At 39.0% G+C, this 22,789-nt stretch overlaps 1 protein-coding gene across 1 annotated transcript in view; it reads right to left on the bottom strand.

Moving 5' to 3' along the window:
* Positions 1–22,789, bottom strand: part of TIMP2 (TIMP metallopeptidase inhibitor 2) — a 535,925-nt gene that overhangs the window by 117,532 nt on the left and 395,604 nt on the right. Inside the window, exons 4-5 of the mRNA XM_044068139.1 lie at positions 20,344–20,367; positions 19,916–19,954 (exon numbers count right to left, since the gene is read on the bottom strand). Of these exons, the coding sequence (XP_043924074.1) occupies positions 19,916–19,954; positions 20,344–20,367 (63 nt within the window). The remainder of the gene's footprint in view (positions 1–19,915; positions 19,955–20,343; positions 20,368–22,789) is intronic.

Genomic DNA, 22,789 nt, shown 5'->3' with positions numbered 1-22,789 from the left:
GTCTTACTTGGGTTGAGTAGGAGCTGAGCATTGGATAGCCAGCTTTCTACAGAAGAGAATGATTAATGTGTGATTTGTTGTAGTTATTGTAGAGTGGGGGCAGAGCAGATGAGAGTAGAGTCATCTGCGTACTGTATAAGAGATGCTTGTCTGGTGGAAGTATGTAGGTTGTTAGTGAAAAGTGAGAACAGCAGAGGGCCAAGGATAGACCCTTGGGGAACTCTGAAAGTAACAGGGAGGTCAGGTGATAGGTTATCATCCCAGATTACTGATTGCTGGTGTCCATGTAGATAGCTGTGCAACCAGTTGCAGGCTGATTGTGAGAAAGAGAGGTTGGGGAGAGCAGAGAGTAGTAGCTCATGAGATGCCATGTCAAAGGCCTTTGAGAGATCTAGAAATACGGCAGTAGAAAAGAGGCCATTGTTTTTGTGATGAAGTATAGCGTTGGTGAAGGAGAGCAGAGTGTAGGTAATGCTGTGATATGGCCTGAAACCATGTTGGGTTTTGGAGAGGAGATTATTAGCTAGGAGGTAGTTGGAGACCTGGGTGTTGATACATTTTTCAAGTATCGTGGAGAGAGGGGAGAGGATAGTAATGGGGCAGTAATTGGAGAGGTTGGTGGAGAAGGTGCCTTTGTGGAGGGGAATGATGTGAGATATTTTCCATATTGAGGGAACATAGCCTTCTGTTATGGAATGGTTGATTAGAATTGAAATTGGGTTGGCTAGTGTATCAGCTGCAATTTTCAAGTATTCAGAGGGGAGGTTGTCAGCTGCGAGTTTGGTGAGTTTAAGTTTTGACAATAGTCTTTTTATGCTGGAGGTAGGTACTAAGGTGAAGAAGAAAAGATGAGTGGGGGTTTAGGGTTAGGAGTTGGAGGCTGTTGTAGGGAAGTGTTGTTTCTTTAGAGATGTTATAGTTTCAGTGAAGTGTTGAAGGATTCAGCAATACTGCTGGAGGAGGGGGGAATGGATGGCTGGGAGGTATCAACCTTCCCTGGGTGGAGGATAGTGTTAATAGTGGACCAGAATTGCTTAGAGTTGTGGTTGGTAGAGTTTAGGGTGGATTAATAGTAAAGGGATTTGTCTAATTTTATATGCTTTTTGGCTTTATTGCACAGTTCAAGGAATGATTGCCTATCTGAGTTATTTTTTGTTAGTCGCCAGTGCTCCCAGGCTTTATCTCTGGATTTCACTAGGGTTCTGGTGGTCTTTTGTAACCATGGGGCACGCCTGGATCTGACTTTGGCATTTCTTACAGGAGCATGGGTGCTTAGGATGGCGAGGAAGGTACTGTTGAAGAAGTGGACAGCCTCATCTAGGCTGAGGTATTTTAGTAGTGACCAGTTAATTTTTTGCAGGGAGAAGATGAAGGAGTTGGGGTTGAAGTTGGACTTGTTCCGTATTTGCCTGTGGATAATGGGCTTGAGACTTTGTATGTGGTGTTGAACTACGAAAGTGGGGGAGTGGTCACTAAGGCTGTCAGGTAAACAGCCTTCTAGGTAAGAGTGAGGGGCTTTGTTGACTAGGATCCAGTCAAGTAAGGTATGATTGTTAGGGTTTTTGTTGATTCGGGTAGGGGATTGGATGAATTGAGTGAACATATGGAGATTAAGGTGAAGGACTGAGAGATTGTTATCACAGGATAGCCAGTTGATGTTAAAGTTGCCGAGAATGATGGTTTCCTGTGGTAGAGATAGAGTAGCCCAGCTCAGGAGAATTTTTAGAGGTGTAATATTTTGCCCTGGTGGGATATAGCATCCTATGATATTGATTGTTTTGTTTGGGTTTAGTTTAAGATTGGCATAAAGGATTTCTTCATTGTTGTGGTGAGGGGCAGATGAGTTCAGGATTTGAATATTGAAGTGGTGTTTAAATATCAATGCTACACCACTTCCTTTTTTGGACAATCTGTCTATGCGAAGGATGTTGTAGTCAGGTGGAAGTATTTCCTCACTTTTGATGTGAGGTTTGAGCCAGGTTACAGTTAGGAAGAGGATATCTGGGGAATATATACTTATGTTGTGATTTTGAAATCTGATGTCACTGTGAATACATATATATAGTGTTGTCTTGTTCTTTTATTATTTATTATTAAATATATTTAAACCTTTCAATTGTGGCTGGTCTGTTTAGAGATATTTAAGCTATTAAAGTACTTGCATATCTATTTGGTGACACTGTACAGGCCATTCCAAATAGCCTATTGGTCAAACTCCCATTTGGATTAATAGTAACATTACACAGTAAGATTGGACACCCTTTGCTGAGGGCCTTAAAGTAGCTGATAAGTAGTGGCTGGTGGTGGTGGAAACTATGTTATAGTCTGTGCAGAAGGGGACATAGCTAGTAAACCTGTGCCAGCCTTTCCCAGGTGTGTGTGTGTGTGTGTGTGTGTGTGTGTGTGTGTGTGTGTGTGGATATATAAACATAGATAAGGCTACATTTTTTTAGACTAAGGGTGAAGTGATTTTCTTCACTGTGTTGCTGGAAACACAGGCTGCAAATATCTGAAATAAATTTAGTTCATATTTGAAATATAAAGCTTGTAATGGTAGGTGGTAAGAGTTAAACTTTAAAATGGTTAAGAGGAAGATGTCTGCATTATTTATAGAAAAATAATTGCCATAGGAGGCATTTTAGATGACTATTGTAGCCATGACATGGCACTCAGTTGCATAGGTAGTTACTAGGCATGCAGACCAGGGGATCACTGAGAAGACTTACCCAGTTTCCCAACTGCCCCAGATGGCTGACTAGTTTAGTTGTTCAGGAGTGATATAGTAGGCAAATGAAAGATGATGGAAATCAAACCCTGGATTACAGGAAGCTGCAGATTAACAACTCATAGCCTTAATCCTGTGCACTAACAGCCAGACAGATGATATCTGCAGGCAGGCAGTGACCCTAATGTTTATATATAAGGACAGAATTATTAGTGAATTTTCTTCTTATTTACTATAGACAGTGAATTAACATTCTTAGTACTCTGATGCTTTTTCTTGATTAAAATTCTGTTTACTGGGGTTGTTCTCTTATTTCGCAGCACTGGCTAAAAATGTGAAGAGTATGTGCCATCTTGTACTTGATGTTTTGTATTAAACAGGATTTCTTTCTTTTTTTCTGATATCAAATAATATGCAGTAAGGAGTGTATTGTCAGTGAAGGACTTAACTACTAGGATACCTATTCTAATGTTTAGTATTATTTGAGAGGCAGAGGAGGCTGAAAAGAAAGAAGCAAGTTATTTTTCTTTTTATACGTGTGTGTGTGTGTGTGTGTGTGTGTGTGTGTGTGTGTGTGTGTGTGTGTGTGTGTGTGTGTGTGTGTGTGTGTGTGTGTGAGCTACTTGAGCAGGGACACAAAGCACAGGTTGGACAGAGAAGGTGCTGGAGGTCTTGGTTTGGCCACTCAACTGAGATCTCAACCCTATAGCTGTGCTAGTGGGGTGTCTTATTGGGGATCTGGAGAAAGAGGGAGAATCCAGCCCCAAACTGACTGTGGTCTCTGTGTGCTCTTAAGGAAAATCACACTTTTCTGTGTGTGTACATGTCATTCTCCCAGTGTGTACATACCCCCACTGTTGCCAGTGGTGAGGATTGAGGCTCCTTGATTACTTGGCCAGCTCAGGGGCATCACAGCCTAAACCAAGTCATTTAATTTTGGCCTATTTTCTTAAGGTTAGCTGGGCTGAGCTTAACCCCTTCCGTACCAGTATCCTCCATTAAAATATATACATTTCATCAGTTACAACAATATAGTCTGACATACATGTATATTTCTTTTCTGTCCAGCAGGACCCACTGTTGATACATTTTTACCACAAGCAACTTTACAAATACATTTTAACTTAAGCATCTGTACAAATAAGTTTGATATTCAAATGACATATAATTTTTTACAAAACTCGAGCTAGCTATGCTGGCATATGTTACACATGCACTGCTCTGTTCCCCCTGGCAAAGCTGGTACTATCTCCATTACTACATCTCTTCCCCCTTTGAAGACTCAAGCTAGTTTTTCAAGTGACCCTGGAGGAACGTTGCTTGAGAGAAATGAGCCTGTGTGGTAATACATTGACCCATACCCTGTTTTGAAAGCCCATCTGCATTGGCATTGCTGACCTTACTATGGTGCTTCACTGTCATGTCATATTCTTGCAACCCTATCCTTCACCTTAATAGCATGTAATTTTGCTGGCTGGCTCAATGTAGTTATGTTAAGGGACTGTGGTCTGTAACCACAGTGAATTTCCTTTGATAAAGATTGGGCTGAAGTTTTTGCAGAGCCCATACTATAGCTAGACCTTCATTTCTACAGCTGCATAACATTCCTCCATGGGTTGGAGTCTACAGCTGAGATGTACAACAGGGTGCTCTTCTAACTCTGAGGAAACCTGGCTGAGTATAGCCCCCACCTCATGGCTTGAAGCATCCAACTGCACAACAAATTCTTTATTGTAATCTGGACTGGCTAGCACAAGGGGTCCTCCCAAAGCCCCATTAAGCTTCTGGAATGCCTGCTTACAAGCTGAGGTCCAAACAACCTTATCTGGCCTGTTTTTCCATGTTAGGTCTATGAGGGGAGCAGCTATTGTACTTTAATTGGGGACAAACTTTCTATAGTACCCTGCCATCTTCAAGAATGCCCTCACCTGATTTTTGGTAACAATCTTTCAAATCTAGGTGCTTAGGATTTCCCTCTCTCTTCCCCCCTTGGCTGACCTGGTGTGACTCAGATTGAACTCTACAGTTCTCTACAAAACGGTGTATACAGGACTGCAATCAGTTTCTCTCAGCATTTAAGCAGATTGAACTCTACAGTTCCCTACAAAATGGTGTCTACGGGACTGCAGTCAGTTTCTCTCAGCATTTAAGCAGATTGAACTCTACAGTTCCCTACAAAATGGTGTCTGCAGGACTGCAATCAGTTTCTCTCAGCATTTAAGCAGATTGAACTCTACAGTTCCCTACAAAATGGTGTCTACAGGACTGCAATCAGTTTCTCTCAACATTTAAGCAGATTGAAGTCTACAGTTCCCTACAAAACGGTGTCTACAGGACTGCAATCAGTTTCTCTCAGCATTTAAGCAGAGTAAGTTGGGTTGCACACAAAAAGCATTTGTTAAGCTTTCACTTACAGTGCTGTGTAATTAAGTAGGTCACTATTTTGGTCAGCCACAGGGCTCTTTTTTTCTACTTGAGTGTTTGCCTCCTTCCCCTGTAACTTAAGTAAACTGACTCTTACATTAAGAACTATAATACTTACCTTACAGCTTTAGGACACCTTAGGAAACCTTGTAAACTGTAATAGCCCTGCTACATTCACCCTCGCTGCGCTCGGGCTCTCTTCGCTCCCCTCCCTGCCGCCAATTTCCTCCCGCCCCAGTACCTCTAAATTTATAGTACTATAGCCACTCCCCCACTTTCTAGATCCTATCTGCTTTCATCTGGGATAATTCCTCCCACCCCCATTCTTCTCCTACATTTTAATAGCACCTATTAGCTTTCATCTGGCATTCTCCCATCCCCCTTCCAGTACCTTTACCTCACCACTCTATCTTCTGGTGTTGCATCACCAGGTAAAACAGTTCCTTAACTCACTAGCTGAATCACAGATAATGATATACTTCTCTTTACTACCCCTCTTGTTCGCACCATACCTCCTTACCTTGTATGAAAACCAGTTTCTCATGGGATTTCAGGTCCCGAAAGGCCATACTATCACCCCAGCTGTAAATCCTCCAACCTTCAACCATACTTACAGTACCAGGTCCTATCCAACATCTTGTTCAGTCTATCAACATCTCAACCCCAGGCACATTAGCTCTAGATCCAAACACTACCACAAACTAATAAACAAATTCCGGAAGTTCATCACCAAGTATAGACTTAACCTAATACTTGGTGGTGATATTCACCCCAACCCTGGCCCACCCACTTCAGATACACATACCCCCTCTACTTGCAATCTAAGCTACAAACCTACAATTAATAGACCATCTAACTCTCTCCTAGCCTGTCATCTCAATATTAGAAGCATTAATAAAAGGTACATGAATTGCATTCACTTCTGGATGTCCACTCCCCTGAGATTCTCTGTTTATCTGAAACCTGGTTAAAACCTAACACTACAGACAATGAAGTGTTACCACCTGGGTACAACATACATAGGCTGGATCGTGCTTCAGGGAAGGGTGGGGTGGGGTAGCTGTACTCTATAAATCTGAGTTGAATGTCACCATAGATGTAATACAACCACCTCAGATTAATAACTCTGAGATTCTTGTCACCAAATTGCAACTTACTAAAACAAATGCATTAATATCATCTGTATGTACATACCCCCAGGTAACAGTATATCTACACTTGAAGATATCCTGCACTGGCTATCATGTCACTACCCCCAAGAAAACCTACTGCTTGGAGACTTTAACATAGACTGGGGCACCTGTTCCTCAGAATCCACAACCACCCATATTAACCTGCATGCATTTACACAAATCATATCCACCCCTACCAGGATAGGTAAACCCAATCAAAAAGAAAGCATACTTGACTGGGTACTCATAAATAGTCACCCCCAACTGTACACCTCTGGTACCCTCCCTGATGGCCTAAGCGATCACCTTCTCACCTATGTAATTAAGCACAAAGCCATTAATTCCCAATAACCCTTACTCAGAAAGGTTAGAAACAATATAAACTTTGACCCTGCCAAATTCCAACAAGAACTAAACTCATGTAACTGGTCTATTCTAAAACACCTCCCCTTAGAGGAAGCAGTAGCATACTTTAACAACAAATTCCTTGAGATCCTTGATTTGCATGCACCTGTTCGTTCAAAGAGAACAAAGGCAAAAACTGCGCCATGGCTTTCTAAAGAGTCTAAACTTCAAAACGCTGCCACTCACAGTTAAAAGTCAGCACAGGAGAGGAAAATAAACGTACCACTTGTAAAAACAAGTACTTTTAATGACTGTAACAGTTAAGCGCTTTCACTCGATGTAGCGAGCTTCATCAGAACAATTAAACTAATGTAAACACTCCAGTTAAATATCCAAATTGGCGCCAAAACGGTGCTAAAACTTAAAGTTACACAGACATACCCATCTTAAAACTTTTATAAAATTATGAATGTGTGCAAATTATCACCCATCTAAAAAAAGTAAAGGTTTAATGGAAAAATAATCATTAATCCCTGGGGGTGTTGTGGCATCAGTGAAAACCTGCCACCATAATTCCCTATAAGCTAAATAATTCCTGTAATTCCCTCCTCTAGGATTTCTTTTTACGTTCTCTAATATAGCAAATTTAAATACATGATCTGTTCCATTTTCTAAAATATGCTTAGACAAAGAAATCCTAGAGGAGGGAATTACAGGAATTATTTAGCTTATAGGGAATTATGGTGGCAGGTTTTCACTGATGCCACAACACCGCCAGGGATTAATGATTATTTTTCCATTAAACCTTTACTTCTTTTAGATGGGTGATAATTTGCACACATTCATAATTTTATAAAAGTTTTAAGATGGATATGTCTGTGTAACTTTAAGTTTTAGCGCCAATTTGGATATTTAACTGGAGTGTTTACATTAGTTTAATTGTTCTGATGAAGCTCGCTACGTCGAGTGAAAGCGCTTAACTGTTACAGTCATTAAAAGTACTCGTTTTTACAAGTGGTACATTTATTTTCCTCTCCTGTGCTGACTTTTAACTGTGAGTGGCAGCGTTTTGCGTTTTGGAAGAGCTGTTATCTGTTTTTTACATTTGTGGATCCAATTCGCTTTTTCTGTGGTTGTATGGATTTCCCTCACAGTTCTGCCAGCGGCACCTCACCTGATCATTGCAATGAACTAGCTTGTCTTAGAGCTGAGGTTTCATCATTGCGTGGGGAGGTAGCAAAAATCGTGGAGATGTTCAGCAAGGTATCTGGAGCGAGGGAACCGCAGCTCAGCACTTCAGTTATTACGTCTTCAGTTACAAACACTCTTGGTTTGCCTTCGCAACGTGTTCCGTTAAGGGAGGGTTTGTCTCGCAAGAGTCACAATGGTGATGTGAGCGACGAGTTACCTTCCACTTCTTCTCCTGACATTCCCAACGGGCAGGAATGAGTGTTTACTACTAACTGTGCTATTGACCTACCTGGTACAGTTGGAATGGCGGACAATATTAGAACAGATGTGTCTGATTTTACGTTCGACTTCTCGTTTGGGAACTTTACTGAAGAAGCGAGACGTGTTGGGATTAAACCCAAAAACACGCAACCTGTTCGCACATATGCTCATGTGTCTGGTGAGCACAACCAGTGTAAAGGTACTGTTCCTATTTTAGAGAAAAAATCTAGTAAATGCAATGACTTTGGGGCTAATAACAAACAGAATGCCTTGCAGGAATTTTTTGGTTACGATTGCAAATTTGATAATTTGCCTGGAGGCAAGTCTACGAGTTTTAGTCATGAATGCAAAGGAACATTAAGGGACAACATTTACCTTTTTGGTAAAAAATTGAACACAATTAATGCTTTAAAATTGGACAATGCTTATTTGAATCATTGTATTGCATTGAATATCGTCCCAATGGGTCTAAGGTTTTCCAAACTTCCTTTGGGCATAGATATAAATACTGAAGTCGAAAATGAGTTCAATACTTTGTTTGATACTTTTGGTGTGGAATTTATGAAATTACTTATTAAGCATAACACATCAAGTTATGTAAATGCATTACTGATGTAGAAAAATTAAATAACATTATTTTACAGGATTTGGCCTTTCCACAATGGGAGAAGTTGTATTTTAAACAGTTTGCTTTAGCTGAAGCTAGGGCTAAGAAGGCATTTGAAAGTAAATATAAGAAAATACAGAGGGACAAAGATCAGTATAGGAGACATTCAAGTTACAGTTGGGGTAGCTTCAAGCATGGTGCCGATTTACCTTCTCAGGGTAAATTTAAAGAATGTTATGATAATTTTGATAATTTTGAGGAGGATTTTTTTCCATCTCCAAGAAAAGGGAATCAGGGGAAATGGAAAAAAGGAGCGAAATGGAGAAAGAAGTAATTAATGTATGTCCTGAAACTGTTATTTCTGGAGGCAATAGTTCTGGGACAGTTCATCAGGATATTACTATTATTGATGATGTGATTAGTGAGTACAAAAATTTTAAGATTTTTAATTACAGCAATGTTAAATTAGAAAAGGCACACTTTAATCTCCTGTCGAAGGGTTTAAAATTTATACCCACTCCCAGTTTTCGTTTGGTGGATAGCATTTTGGAATTAAAGAAATACACCAGGAAGCTTAATTTAGCTATTATGTTTAATAACAAAGAAAGTAATAACATTGACAAATGTGACTTTTTGAGGAAGAAAAGTACGTTCATTCCTCACAGTAACCCTTGTGTCTTGTCTTTTGACAAAAAGGTTATGAAGGAGATCTATAACATCAACAGGAATAAAAATAAAAAGTTTAAAGTTCAAAATAATATATCGGACGAGGAAATTTTGATTTTGAATGACCTTAAGCATGATCATGGTATCAGGATCATGAAACCCGATAAGGGAGGTGGCATTGTGTTCTTCGATGCTACTACTTATAGTGCTAACATTCATAATATTCTACACAATTCAGGCAATTATGTTGTGACTTCTTTAAATGAAGTTCATATAGCCTATAGGAGGATTGATATGTATTTGGAAGAATATTTGTTAGAACAAAGAATTTCTGAAGAATTATATGACTATATGACAGTCGAATTTCCCACTCTTGCCACTATTATAGGTATTCCTAAGGTCCATAAGGACCATTTAAATCCTCCTTTTCATCCGATTATTTCAGGCAGTAAGTCTAAGACTTTTCCTATAGGGGTGGTAATAGATACCTTATTGAAACCCATTTATGAGGACCTGGGTCACCTGGTGAAGGATTCATGGGAATTTTTGAAAAATTTCCCAGTCAATTTGAATAGTAAAGACATACTTTTCAGTTCCATAGATGTAATAGATCTGTTTAGTTGTATACCAATGGAGGAAGGGCTTGAAGCATTTTCTAGAAGTTTGAGAAAACATACTAAGATAGGTTGGGATAGGATTTCCTTGTTGGTTGAATTAATGAGTATTGTTCTGGACAATAATTTCATCTTCTACGAAGGTGAAATTTTCAAGCAAACCAGAGGCGTAGCTATGGGAGAGGCTTGCGCTCCCATGTTCGCTAATCTGGTTATGCTTGATTGGGAGGAGAACTGCATATTCAACAGCATTTATTTTAAGCACATTTCTTACTATTCCCGTTACCTGGATGATATTTATATCTTGTGGAAAGGAGACAGTACCTCTTTCGGGGCCTTTATTACATTTTTGAATGCAAGCAACAGTTTTTTAAAATTCACTTCTGTTACTAGCAGTAATGGTGTACCTTATTTGGACACATTCATTTCAGTAGATAATAATGGTTTTAAATCTACTATACATAGGAAGGCCATGTTTACGAATTCTTATTTGGATTATAACAGCTATCATCCTATTAGAATGAAAAGAAACATCTTTAAGGGCCAGTGTATTAGGGCCATCAGGATGACCTCAAATTATTTTGATATGATGAACGAAATTAGCTATATTACAGCCCTTTTTAGTGATAGAGGTTACGATGTAGACTTGATGAAAGATATAACTACTTATGTTATTAGCCAGTGGTGGATAAAATATACATCATTACTAGGTTTAAAGAGTAATAGTAATGTAGTTTACAACACTAGCATAGAATTAAATGCTGTTAATAATTCAACAACTGTTGAACGTTCCAAAATTGATGGAAATAGAAATTTTAAGAGAGCTTATATTATTGAATATGGACCTTTTAGCTATGTCATCAAAGATATTTTGGTTAGAAATTGGCACATTTTAACAGATTCGCATGAAATAGCTGACATTGTGGGTCCTAGACCTAATTTTGTGTACAAAATGGGTAGAAACCTTAAGTATATATTAGAAAGGGTGAAACCTGTCAGGAATAAAACTGTGTCAAATACTACAAAATGTGGGGTTTGTCATCAATGTTCATCTATTTACGAGTTTAGTAGTATAAGTTTGAATAATAATAATCATACCAAACTATACATGTCTAAGGGAAATTGTAGATCTAGTATGTTGGTATATGTAGCTCTATGTTCAGTCTGTTCTTCCTATTATATAGGAAAGAGTGAAAGACAATTTAGGCAGAGGATTTATTCACATTTGTACTGTATTAAAAAGAAAGACACTAAAAATGCTTTGTCTAAGGATATTTTAGAAAATGGAACAGATCATGTATTTAAATTTGCTATATTAGAGAACGTAAAAAGAAATCCTAGAGGAGGGAATTACAGGAATTATTTAGCTTATAGGGAATTATGGTGGCAGGTTTTCACTGATGCCACAACACCCCCAGGGATTAATGATTATTTTTCCATTAAACCTTTACTTCTTTTAGATGGATGATAATTTGCACACATTCATAATTTTATAAAAGTTTTAAGATGGATATGTCTGTGTAACTTTAAGTTTTAGCGCCGTTTTGGCGCCAATTTGGATATTTAACTGGAGTGTTTACATTAGTTTAATTGTTCTGATGAAGCTCGCTACGTCGAGTGAAAGCACTTAACTGTTACAGTCATTAAAAGTACTTGTTTTTACAAGTGGTACGTTTAATTTCCTCTCCTGTGCTGACTTTTAACTGTGAGTGGCAGCGTTTTGCGTTTTGGAAGAGCTGTTATCTGGTTTTTACATTTGTGGATCCAATTTGCTTTTTCTGTGGTTGTTGAAGAGTCTAAACTTAAAATTACCCTTAGAAACAAAGCATGGGCTTTATGGCATTCTTCTAAAGACCCCCCAAGATCACATTAAATACAGGCAATCCAGGAACGAAACTAAAAAATCCATTTTCCATTTTACAAGACAAAAAACAATACTATTGTAATTTACAGACAGTAAATCAAAATAACCCTCAGAAGTTTTGGGCAGGTTTAAATAATCTACTACATCCTGGACAAACTTCAACCCCAGTCCCTGCTGCTACTATTGATAAACCCCCTGAAGATGTTTCTGACAGTTTTAACCGATTCTTTACTGAAACAATTCAAGCCCTAGCTAGCCAACTACCTCATAGCTCCCCTGGTCCTGAAAGTAGCACCCCTAGAAACCTACCCGCATTCAGCTTCCAACCAGTCACCACTTCACTTACTTGTACCTTGATCAAAAAATTAAAACCCACTACACTTTCTGCTGATCAACTCCTTGCCGAGTACCTACAAAAATCAGCTGATGCTATTGCTTACCCCATCTCAATACTAATCAATCGAACCATAGTAGAAGCTAAAATTCCCACCATGTGGAAAATATCCTATGTAATCCCACTTTACAAAGGAGGCAGCTCTACTGAATTCTTCAATTATAGGCCAATAGCTATACTCTCTCCACTTGCAAAGATTATGGAAAAATGTATTCATAGACAACTCATGCACCACCTAATCCAGAATCACCTTATGACAGACACTCAGCATGGTTTCCGTCCTCATCACAGCACTACTTCAGCCCTCCTAGCCTTTACCAACACCATAAACCATAATCGCAACAATAATTCTATATCCTCAGCCCTTTTCTTGGATCTTTCCAAGGCATTCGATTTCGATATGGTTGATCACCAACTTTTAATCCACACCCTGCAAACATTCTGTCTACATACTAGAGCCCTTCAATGGTTTCAGTCCTACCTGAATGGTCGACAGCAGGCTGTCCTCTGGCAGAACAAACTCTCTAACCTTCTACCTAACACCCTTGGAGTACCACAAGGCTCTATACTAGGGCCCTTGTTGTTCTCCATCTTCATTAACGACCTTTATAGTGTCATCCCAAAAGTCAGCTGTATCCAATATGCTGATGATGCTACTCTGATTTGCTCGGCCGCATCTCCAGTAGAGTTATGGTCAGCTACCCAGACCACCTTTAATACAATAGAAAACTGACTTTCTGAATGTCGTCTGATCCTAAATCCCAAAAAAACTAAAATGCTTTTATTTTCACCAACACGTAGGTCATCTGCTTTTACCTTTACCATAAATTCAAATGAGGGCACAATAATCTCCCCTGACCCCTCTACAAAACTATTATGTGTCATCATAGATAATAATCTAAAATTTGACCTACATATTAACCAAACTATCAAAACCATCAATAAAAAACTAGGGTCACTTTACAGAATAAAAGCCTTCCTAACCCCTCCAGCTAAAATTGCCATAGCTCGCTTTCACCTTCTTTCAACCCTTCTGTATGCATCCCCTCTACCTTAATAAACTCTCAATTTGCTACAACTACATTGTCAGGTTTGCCACTGGGCTGCCATTTAGGACACATCATTGCTTCAATATAAATCAGCTTGGGTGGCTTGAACTACCCAGCCTAATCCAGTATAACCAACTGATTATGGCCTATAAAATCCTCTATAATCCGAACAATACTCCTGCACTTAAAAATATTATTACCCCCATAACAATCCTAGACCGCTTCGATCCCATAACAAACTACTAATTCAGACTAGCAAAATTAATAACACAGCCGGTGACTCTCTCTTTGCAAACTCTCTAAGTAGATCCTGGAACTCTCTTCCAGCTGATATTACCTTACTTTCCACCTTAGGTCAATTTAAAACTAGACTCAAACAACATTTGTCACTTAACTGGCTATGTCACTGTATCAAGCCTGGCTAACTCTCTCTAGAATGTGTAAAAATCTGTTAACCAGTTTACTGTGTAATTTAATTTAATCCTGATTTACACTCGGGATTAACTCTAACCTGTTAAACTTGTTTAACTTGCTTACTTATGTAATCTCTGTAAATAGTCTGTTTGTATTATGTAATGCTGGTATTATGTAATGCTGTATCTGCTTATACCTTGGAGCTTTTCTCCCCGGGCCTTCGCTGAAAATGGGCATGCATCCAGTTGGACTATCCCGGTCAACAAATGTAAAATAAAAATAAAAAATAAAAAATAAAAAATAAGGGCAGGCCATGCCTGAATAGCTTCCACTTTGGCAGGTTCAGGCCTGATCTTACCACTCCCCACTCTATGTTCCCGGTAGGAGACCTCTGCCATATCCACCTGACACTTCCTGGGCTTAATGATCAACCCTGCCCTTTGCAGTCTGCCCAAGATCTCCCTGACATGCTGAAGGTGCTCTCACCAGGAATGGCTGTAGATGGCAATTTCATCCAGGTAAGCAAGGGCATAATCTCTTGCTCCTGCAAGGATACGATCTACCTACTTCTGGAAGGTTGCTGGGGCATTTTCCATCCCAAAGGGCATCTTCATGAACTTGTATAATCCAAAAAGAGTCACAAAGGCTGACCTCTCTTTAGTGGTGGGAGTCAAGGGCACCTGCCAGTAGCCTTTGGTCAGATTGATAGTAGTCAGATACTTAGCCCCACCCACCTGCTTTAAGGCTTCATTTGTCCTAGGCATGGGGTAAGCATCTGACCCTGTGTGACTGTTTAGTTTTTTTGTAGTCCACACAGAACCTGGTGCTGCCATTCTTTGGTACCAGCACCACTGGGCAGACTGAGGGACTGCTGGATTCCTGGATTACTCCCAGTTCCAACATTTCTTGCATCTCCTCCTTCAGAGTCTGTCTGACTCACTCAGGCACCCTGTAAGGGGACTGCTTGATAGGTCTTTGGGGTCCTGTATCCACATAGTGCTGCAACAGGTGGGTGCACCCAGATTACCTAGTGAACATGTTCCCAAACTCCTGTAACATTGCTTGGATTTCTCGAACCTGGGTAGGGGATAGCCGCTGGGACATTGCTACCTCTTCCACTGAGGTGTCAGTCCGAGCCTCACTGAGGAGATCAGTCACCAGATCCTCCTCAGACTCCTCCTGCCATCCACTGCAAATACTCAGCACAATGGCCTCCCTATCATGGTAAGGCTTTGTCATGTTAACATGGAACACTTTGTGCCACTGCCTCCTGCCTGGCAGTTTTACCATGTAATTAACATCACTGACCTTCCTTTCCACTTTGAAGGGTCCTTCCCAAGCTGTTTGCAGCTTATTGAGTCTGACAGGAATAAGCACCATAACTTGCATACTCTCAGGCTCAAGCATTCCTGTCATACCAGATCTTTTTCTGCTGTTGGGCTCCTGTCAGGTTCTCCTGGGCCAAGCCCATGAGGTCCCTAACTATTGTCCTGAGATTTAGGACATATGCCACAACAGACTTCTTGTGGGATTCACACTCACCCTCCCAACTCATCATGAAACAAATCCAAGTGCCCTCTCACCTTGTGCCCATATAGCAACTCAGAGGGTGAAAAATCTGTGAATTTCTAGGGTACCTCTGTATGCAAACAGCAGATGGGGTAAATATTTGTCCCTCTCTCTCTTAAACTGGTCTGCAAATGCCCTTATCAAGATTTTCAGTGTAGAGTTTAACCTGTCCACAAGACCATTAGTCTGGGGGTGGTAGGGAGGTAGTCTTTAGGTGTTTCACCCCGCAGCACTCCCATAGACAAGTCAGCAGGTCTGACATGAAATTGGCACCTCTGTCAGTCAATATTTCTCTCAGGAAGTCTACCCTGCTGAAACTATCTAACAAAGCATTTGCCACCTTCTCTTCCTCTATGGAGGAGACAGTCACCACCTCAGGGTATCTAGTAGCATAATCTACTACCACTAGGATATATTTCTTCCCTGTGGAACTTGGGGTACTCAGAGGCCCCACAATATCCATAGCTACCATCTGAAATGGCTCCTCAATTATAGGCAAAGCATCAAAGGAGCTTTGACCTTGTCTCCTTCCTTGCCTACATTTTGGCACTGCTCACAGGTTCTGCAGTGTCCTGTTACATCCCCTGCAATCCCAAGCCAATAAAAGTTCTGCATAATGCATCTCTCGGTACACTTTATGCCCATATGATCTACAAAAGGAATGTGATGGACTATGGCTAGACGTGCTCCTTGTAGATTCTTGGCACTACCAACTGCTGTATTACTTCACTCTCTAGCCCTCCCTCAGGGGTCCACTCTCTGTACAGTCCCCTTTTATTCCTGTATACAGACTCCCCTTTTCCTTGAGAATCAGATGCCTCCTTAGCTACCTTCCTCAAGCCTCATACTGTAGGGTCCAAGAGCTGAGCCTGTCTTAACTATACCTTTGTGACCCTTCCCAGCTCCCCTTCCACAGGAAGCCTGGTATCTTCTGACAGTGGTGCCTCACTGTCAGCCAGGGTAATACTATTACTCACCTCTGCCCTTGCAGTCACCCTGTCCAAGGGAACATCAGTACCTATCAGCAGCTATGGTTCACCTTCAAGTTCACTGCTACAGGGTAGCTCCCTCCCTGAAATAGCCACATCACCAGCCCCAGCTTCAGGTGTGGGGTCTGTCTGGGTCTCCCCCAGGCTACCAGACTCACATGCCTGTCTCCAAGCCTGACTGTGTGTAACTGCATGCACACAAGGTACTGCATTATCACAATCATACCCTATCAAGACATCTGCAGGGATATCCTCAAACACACCCACTTGGTTGTCTCCTTTTCCACTCTCCCAGCCAAGGTGAACCCTGGCCAAAGGTATTTGGAATGGGGTCCCTCCTAAAGCTGTGACTGGATTGTGAAAAATTAAATGCAGATGTTCGTGCTGCTGCTGCTTGCTGAAACCAGTGTCTGATTAATGCACTGAACTTTGCAGACTATTAACCTTTTCAGCACTATATTAACTTTTGGGCAGTTATTAATAAAATAACTTGTTTATGCAACAGATGACACGTACGATAATGGCACAGTTTAAAGGCTTTAATGTACCAGGTTGAACTTTTCAGGCAGCATAAGTGATGATGTCCAGTTACCTCAAAAAATGTGTTTCTACATGTACCAGATCTAACAAAATAAATCAGATCTAACATCATCATACACTTTCAATGTCCTTTATATATGTTTTTTTCAAAGCAGTCTTTGGAATTTGCAGTCTAATGGGAACTTTCAAAGTCAGTACTTTGGTATTTTTCTGTTGTCATACAGTCTGTTCATTGCATTCTTTTTCTAGATGAATAATCTTAAACTTTAGGGAATCTTTCCTGTTCTGTCTTTCGATTTCTGCCAGCACCTGATTTCTTATCTGTCCTTGAAACTTGTACTAGGCACAAAATATATTACTTTCAGTTGGATGCCTTTCTGCTTCTCAGCTAAGAGCAGGTTAACCTTTTAATAGCTACATGCTAACAAACAGAAATATATATGGATCTAAGTGACTATATTTTCCTTCATATATTCTAGCAAACAGAAGTGTACATGCACTGTTATATTTTGCTACATATATATTCTAATAAACAGAAGTGTATGTGCACTATTAACTTTTACTACATATATATTCTAATAAACAGAAGTGCATATGCAGTTATATATATAAAATAGTTCTCCCTTTTTGTTTTAAAACACATGAAACAGTTTATATTGATATATATTCTTTGGTCAAATCATAATTTTTATTATGACTTATAGAAAAAATAGTAGGGAACAAAACCTTTAGCTTTCTTTTGATACAGCAAGTCAAAACACAGTTTCATATGGTTAGCACAATGTTAACAACCATTACTACTAGAATTGGATATATAATCCAGTCTAACAACTTTTTTTCCTTTTGAAGACTATCCTGTAAAATATTTTATTAATTATGTGTTGTGTTTGCTTTTAGTCTTTTTACATATTAAACCATTTACTGTACAGCATACGCCAAGCATATTTATTATTTACTATTAGTTTTGCTTTCACAAATTTTTTTTCCATTTGTACATACTTGGATTGTAATGTACACTTAGTCCAGTTTACAAATGTAGTGACATTAATATCAAACTGAAGCTTGTTAATTAAACATATACTGAAACATTAACATTTACTGTTTCCTGGTATTTTTATCTCACTACCGTACATGTTGATGGTACCCTAATCACTTAATGACAATAAAAAGGCAAGGTTGTCTTATAATAATTACTGAATCATTGATGCAGGCTAATATATTTTTCTTCTGTAGTTTTATTTTAGACCCTTCCGTAGTAATGTTTACATAGTCAGTGTAAAATTGAAAGGGTGCCTTTTCCCCTGTAGTATGCAACATTTTATTGCAGTATTGTTTATTTGTTTTACACTGTGAGAATCGAATGTATGTGTGCCTTCTGGCTGTCTTCCAGACTGTGACACTCTGGTCTAAGGAAAGGTTTTAACATGACATCTTTGTCCCTCTGGACAAGCGAAATTACCTTGAGTTTTATTTGTAGTATTATGTACTCTGTGCAACTTTATATTAGTAATATTACTTTTGTATACTGTTTTTGCCAAGGTCTCTCCTATTTTTGATGTTATTATACAATTACAAAATATTGTAAAAAAATATATATATATTGGCTTAACTAACACATGCTTATATTTACATTTTCTGTTGTCTGCCTTTTGCTCTTGTGCATGTGAAACAGATGTACTTTAGATGAAAAGAAAATGCATGCATGTCAGTCTTGTGACTGCAGATCTTTACAGCTTTTAATTACTTTCATTTGATTTCTATGCACTAGAACTGTTCTGTTACCTTTTGACAGATTATTTAATTTATTTGAAATGGTAATTTTGAAATTATCAAACAGCTTAGCTGTGAGAGTCTGCACCTATGTATGCTATGAGGATGGCAGTAATATGTCCTACTTTACTGTTTAACTGATAAGTGTCTTGCTTTAACTGAATGAAATTTTAAAACATTTGGCAAGTATCTGTCCATACATTAGATTTTGCTGTGTATGCTAACCATTTTCCAAATGTAGAGTAATGTGCTGTAAATTATTTTCTGTCAGCTTAGCTAATTGCTGTTTAAAGTCTGGAATTTCTTTCTTTAACTCTTTACTAGCTAGATTTGTCTTGTTTTATAATTCTGCATGGACTGACTGATATTTCTCAGTAACCTGTTCTGCTGACTTTAAAGCTCTTATGCACTTTTGAAAACGTATTTGTATATATTGTCTAAATTTTTTAACTCATTTTGTCTGCCTTTTAGAAGTATATTAAATTCTTCTGTCAGTTCACCATGAATCCACAGGTTTTTCACCCTTTGAGTTACTGTATGGGCACAGGGTGAGGGGGGGGGCCCTTGGATTTGTTTCATGATGAGTAGGAGGGTGAGTGTGAATCCCACAAGCAGTCTGTTGTGGCATATGTCCTAAACCTCAGGACAATACTTAGGGAGCTTATGGGCTTGGCTTTATTCCACTTTTGTCTAAAGGATATAACAAGAAGTACAGGAGATTCTGTCAATAACTTATTTGACTGCTGTTGTAACTTTGAAATTAACATTTCCCGTGTGGTGACAGGACATTTGGAAATAATGAAATAATGCAAGTGTATGACCCTTATCTAGTTGTTTACCATTAATGGTTTGAACTGTACTTTTATGACATTGCACAGAGAAATCAGTTTTACATGAATCACACAATAAACATTTACTGTCATACCAAACATTTTTTTGTTTAAGTTACTAGTCAAACATAATCCATTTGCATAATTTCTGACTGTCAACTTGCCTTAATAAGGTTTTACATTTGCTAATATGCTGTTTATACAAACTCTGTAGTCTGTCCAAAATGTTATCTGGTTATTTTGCTATATTAAGAGTAAAACTCTGTTTACACCTTTTACTAGCCTGTCTAACAGCATCTATACTGCATGTAAATACAAAAAGATTTCTTACCCATTTTTCAGGGACACAATTGGCCACACTGCTTACTAAAGATGATTAGAAAAATTCAGCAGATACTTGAAAAGCTGGTGAAACGAAGCTGGCAGTTGCAAATTCGAAACCTGGGAATTAACCGAACTGGAGAATTTATGGCACTGCTTCCTTCCTGTACATCAGTCTCACTCCGGATGCAGATGTCTGAGGAACTGTACTGCTGCAAACTGTGGAAACCGAAGTGCTCCTATTCAGGACTCAGTCACATTGTTAGTTACTGTGCCTTAACTGAAATGACTTTATACAAGGCACCATTCCCCCTGTGTTCGAATACAGGCTAGGCTTGCCACTGAAAAGTTATTAAATGAAGAAGACTGTGATGAATGCTGCTGGTGCCTGCTTGCTGAAACCAGCCTGATTAATGCACAGAACTTTGCAGACTATTAACCTTTTCAGCACTAAATATTAATTTTTGTGCAGTTACTAATAAAATTACTTGTCTATGTAACTGACAACAAGTACGATAATGTCATAGTTTACAGGCTTTAATGTACCAGGTTAAATTTTTCAGGCAGCATAAATGATGATGTCCAGTTACCTCAGAACAAAATGTTCTTACATGTACTAGATCTAACAAAAAATCAGAGCTAACAGCATACACTTTTAATGTCCTTTATTTACATTTTTTTTGAAAGCAGTCTTTGGAATTTGCAGTCTGTTGGGAACTTTCAAAGTCAATACTTTGGTAATTTTCTAATGTCATACAGTCTGTTCATTGTATTCTTTTTCAAGGTGAATAATCTTAAACTTTTAGGGATTCTTTCCTGTTCTGTCTTTCGATTTCTCCCTGCACCTGGTTTCTTCTCTCCCCTTGAAACTTGTACTAGGCACAAAATGTATTACATTCAGTTGGATGCCTTTCTGCTTCTCAGCTAAGAGCAGTTTAACTCCTTAATAGATACATGCTAACAAACAGAAATGCCCATGCATCTAAGTAACTATATTTTCCTACATATATTCTAGTAAACAGAAGTGTAAATGCACTGTTATATGTTACTACATATATATATATATATATATATATATATATATATATATATATATATTCCAATAAACAGAAGTGTATATGCACTGTTATAAATGTCTAAAAAAAAAAAAAAAAAAAAAAAAAAAAAATATATATATATATATATATGTGTGTGTGTGTGTGTATAGGATGGCTACAGAATCTGGAAAGCCTAAAATCCTGAGACCAAAATCCTGAAAGTTCAAAATACTGAAAACTCAAAATCCTAAAAACACACAGGATGCCAACGCTTACTATATTCCAGCATAAGTACCAAAAGGTTTGCCAGCCTTTGCTAAAGGCTTTTTCCCTCACCAAAAGTTCTGCCAACCTTTAAAAGTGGTAACCTTACACCCACTCACCCACCTATGAAAATAAGTGCTTAGCTCAGCAATATAATCACATACACTTTCATCTGCTCTATGTCTACGCTCACGAATTTTTTTTCTGTAAGCTTCAGGTGTTAACTTAAAACTTTACAATAAATATTGTTTAACCGGGTCATAATTTAAGTAATCAGTACCAGGCAATTTAGAAACAGCAGTTACAGCTTTAACATGTCATAAGGGGGTCAGGAACTGTAACAAGAGCCCTTGGTCAACATCATACTGTTTACATACTCTTTCAAATATATGAATAAAATTATCAAAATTATCACCTTCTGTAAACTGTGGAAGAAATTTACTGACCTTTTTGGTTCTGGGGTTTGGTTATTCCCTTACCCATTACCCCCATGTTCCTGTCGAAGAGTCATGTCTCTCTCATGTTGATGCTGTTTCTCATTTTCTTCATCCACCAAATGCTGCAGTCTCTCTAACAATTCTAATTCCATACGTTTTGCCTCCAGTTCAAGTCTCTTTAACTTCAGACAGGTTTTTAAGTCCTCTGAGGAAAAAGTGAACTGTCCTGTTTCTGAGGGCTGCACATCCCTGTTACCAGACTGGTTGTCTTCCTGGTTGCTGGTCTGTGCTGCAGCTGTGACTAAGGCTGAAATATTTTCTTCTTTAGTCAGGTTGGCATGCACCAGTCCTTTGGATTTGCACATCTTAGCCTACTGGTTCACTGTCAACTTGCCATAATCCTCTGCTAACATCTTTGCCTGCTTTCTCTGACTAAACTACACTAAAAAAATAAATAAATAAAACTTGTGAAAAATCAAACTCTGTATGTTTACCTTGTGGCTGCTGAGAGTACATACACCTTTAGTGACAACTGCTTACAGGCTACAGAAGTTCAATTAATATCCACATTGCTGCTCACTAATATGTAACATCCCTCCTCTGGGCCAGTGATCAAGGAGCCTCAATCCTCACCACTGACACTGGTGGGGAACATTCACTGTGGGGAAAAATCGACAAACAGTATTTGGAGATACAGTTCTCTGGATTATGTAAAATTTCCCTTAAGAGTACACAGGGAATGCACAGTCCTGTCCTAGGGTTGGGCTTTCTCTCCAGGCCCCAAATATGACTCCCCACTGACCAATATAAAGCTGAGTCCTTATCCGGATGTTCTAAGCCAAGACCTCCACCACCCTCTCTGTGAAATTAGTGCTCTCAGTTTCCCTGTTCAAAGCAGCTGTCACACACACTCTCTTTGAGATTTAATTTACACATGCACACACACACACACACACACACACACACACACACACACACACACACACACACACACACACACACACACACACCTTGGAAAGTATGGCACAGCTCACCCACTCTCCCACCTCCACCCAGACTATAAGGTAGATTTACTGCCACCAGAACACCTGAAGCCAGCTACTTTAAGGCTCTTACCAGGGTACCCGATTACACTAGTAAAATTAATACTTATACAAATGGTAGTGTTTAACCAAGCAACAAAACTTTAAGGAATGTGGAGCCACAGTGCCACTAAATAAATGCAAGTACTTTCAAAGGTTAAATATTTTCTAAAAGACCAGCCACAATGAAAGGTTTAGATATATTTACTAATAAATAATAATAA

Source organism: Protopterus annectens, chromosome 4.part0, assembly GCF_019279795.1.
Source record: "Protopterus annectens isolate FY-2018-M chromosome 4.part0, PAN1.0, whole genome shotgun sequence".
NCBI classification, from domain to species: Eukaryota; Metazoa; Chordata; order Ceratodontiformes; family Protopteridae; genus Protopterus; species Protopterus annectens.
Note: the sequence above shows the minus strand (reverse complement) of the source record. Positions and strands in the feature narration are given on the sequence as shown.